The sequence below is a fragment of the Sinocyclocheilus anshuiensis genome, unplaced genomic scaffold (assembly GCF_001515605.1).
Source record: "Sinocyclocheilus anshuiensis isolate Anshui unplaced genomic scaffold, SAMN03320099.WGS_v1.1 scaffold2144, whole genome shotgun sequence".
Taxonomy (NCBI): domain Eukaryota; kingdom Metazoa; phylum Chordata; class Actinopteri; order Cypriniformes; family Cyprinidae; genus Sinocyclocheilus; species Sinocyclocheilus anshuiensis.
In genome coordinates, this window is record NW_015547642.1 from 115,874 (window position 1) to 118,744 (window position 2,871).

General features: G+C 34.7%; 1 protein-coding gene across 1 annotated transcript in view; it reads right to left on the reverse strand.

The window, feature by feature from the left end:
* syngap1a (synaptic Ras GTPase activating protein 1a) overlaps positions 1 to 2,871 on the reverse strand; it is an 80,376-nt gene that overhangs the window by 622 nt on the left and 76,883 nt on the right. Inside the window, exons 18-20 of the mRNA XM_016504020.1 lie at positions 1,679 to 1,852; positions 266 to 477; positions 36 to 179 (exon numbers count right to left, since the gene is read on the reverse strand). Coding sequence (XP_016359506.1) covers positions 36 to 179; positions 266 to 477; positions 1,679 to 1,852 — 530 coding nt within the window. The remainder of the gene's footprint in view (positions 1 to 35; positions 180 to 265; positions 478 to 1,678; positions 1,853 to 2,871) is intronic.

Below are 2,871 nucleotides of genomic sequence, written 5' to 3' on the forward strand. Positions count from 1 at the left end.
CACACACACACACGACAGATGTGATGACGTCACACACAAGCCCACAGTCATCATTCTGGAGTGGCATGAAGGTTACTGATGATTTCCCGGTGTGCGTGTGACAGACCTGTTCTGTGAATATTCTTGTTTTGAGGTCAGGCATTCCACTTCCCCTCAGCTCATCCTCTACCACCATCAACCTGCAACACACACACACACACACACATTCCCAGGATGCTCTGGTAATCGCAGGGACTAAGTCGCGAGCGCGCGTCACGTGTCTGACCTGTTGATGATGCCCTTGATCTGCGAGTCTTTCTCCACCTGCTGGTGGCGCAGTCGTCTCTCGCTGTCATCCAGCCGGCTCTGGTACTGCAGCAGGATCTTACTGGTCTGCTGCTCCTGCGAATGCAGCCGGCGCTCGTACTCCTCCAGCTTACGGTGGGACATCATCAGACGCTCCTTCAGAGAGTGGATCTCATCCTCGTACTCGCGCACCTGCACAGAAAACAGCACAGAACCGTCAGAATGAACTGACCTCTACATGCTGTTCACTGAGTTTGAAAAGGGCACGAGGGGGAATCTCACGGTCAAAAACATGTTCAGCTTTTATTTAAATCCAAAATCAAAAGAAAACAAACTGAATTTTGTTCACTGACATTATTTTACTAATATTTGAACATATTTAATTGCTAACTCACATTACTGCATTGCTGAATAATTATAAATTATTTACATTGCAAAGAATATATGGAAAAATGTAAAGTTAAATTTAAAGATTTAGGCCTGTTTTATGACTCTATTTAATTATCAAGAAAAAAAAAACGCAAAACCAAATCTTTTTACCCAATATTTATGAAAAATGAATTTTAAATATTTTGCATGAAGAAAATTATTTATTTTTAAATGTGTTAAATATTAAAAAAATGTATTTAAATAAAGTTATTATGATTTTTGTTGCACTAGGACATTATTTTACTGATAATGAAGCGCATTTAATCCTGAACTCTTATAATGATTATCATAAGTAATTTGCATTATGAAGCATTTAATTATCAAAAAAATAATGTCACAATCCAAAATCAAATCTTTTGGTTCTAAAAAATAATCTTAATTTTCTTCATGCAAAAAGTATTTTGCATAAAAAAATATTAATTTATTTTTGTATGCATTATTTATTTTTGAAAATTAAAAAAGCTATTATGTTTTTTATGCAAACATTATTTTACTGACAATTTAACTTTTATTTAAATAAAAAAAAAAGGGAAAAAAGTGTATGTTTTACTGCTTGTTTTTTTTTTGGCAATTTAATGCTGATTTAATCGTAAATAAAAAAGGATTTTTTTTTTTTTACTGTGTTAAATTATCAAGAAAATAATTTCACAATGCAAAACAAACAAAAGAAATCTCTCTTTCCTACAAATATTTTCTTTATTCAAAATAACATTTTCAATTTTTTTATATATTTATTTTTAATGTATGTATTAATAATAATAATAAAAAAAGATGACGTTTTTTATATATATATTTTTTAGATGATTTTGAAGTGAAATATGAGCTGGACTTTTAATTATTACATAATTAATTTATATAATAATTATAGAGACGTCTCACAAAATGATATAAATAATTGAATTATATATAATTAATTAAATAGCAATGTGTTTATTGTTGTGTCTGCTGTAGCGTCAGTACTGACCCGGTCCAGGCGGGACTCATCCATGCTCTTAGAGTGCTCCTTCAGTTTTAAGTCCTCGCGATCCACACGCAGACTCTCGATGTCTGCAGACAGATGCGGCATGTTGGACACCCAGGCCACCGTACGCTCGGACGCGGCTGAGGGAGGATTGAGAGTCGACGGAGACTTTGAGCCCTGAAACACACGAACACAGAGAAAACATCCAGACATTACAGCTGGATCTGAGACTATATGCAGACATACACTACTGGACACAAGACTGAGCTCAGTAAAATAAAAACAAAAAGAAGAAAGAAATTACTACTTTTATTTAGCAAGGACACAGTCAGTTGAAGACATTGATAATGTTCAATTTCAAATAAATGCTGTTCTTTTGATCTTTCTATTCATCTGTGAATCATCATGTGACACTGAAGACTGGAGGAATGATGCTGAAAATTCTGCTTTGATCACAGGAATAAATTACAGTTTAATAGAGATTCACATTGAAATTATAATATTTCACTGTTTTTACTGATGAAATAAAATGAAGCGCTCTTTCACTCTGATCTACAAAAGTTAATTTATTAAATATGACAAAATATACAAATTTCTAAGAGAGACAAAAATTCTCTCAATACAAACATTTTTATACAAAAATATAGACAACTGAATTTCTTTGAATATCTATTAATTTCCATCCATTTTAATTTGATTTATTTACATTCAAATTTGAATTGCAATTCTGCATCCTCAATTCAAATCAGGATTGGCATTTTTAAAATGCTCTGTCAGTTCAGTTCTGAATGGCTGAATAAGTGGGGATTTTGTGCTCTCTGACAATACTAGTTATTCTAGTTAAGGAAGTGACCCACAAACGGGACTTTCAGACGTCATTTATCCCCATTTCGCCTCTAATTTTAAATATCCCAGATTACTGACGGGACTCAAACCTGCGCAGACACACCGGTGCTGCGGATAAAAGTGTCTGCGATGATCTAATGTGTGACAACAGAATGTGTGTGTGTGTGTGTGTGTGTGAAAGAGAGAGTGTGTGTGAGAGAGAGTGTGTGTGTGTGAGTGAGTGTGTGTGTGCGTGAGTGAGTGTGTGAGTGAGTGAGTGTGTGCGTGTGAGAGTGTGTGTGTGTGTGAGTGAGTGAGTGATGGGGACCAAATGTCCCCACAAGGATAGTAATACTAGTAAATTTTGACCT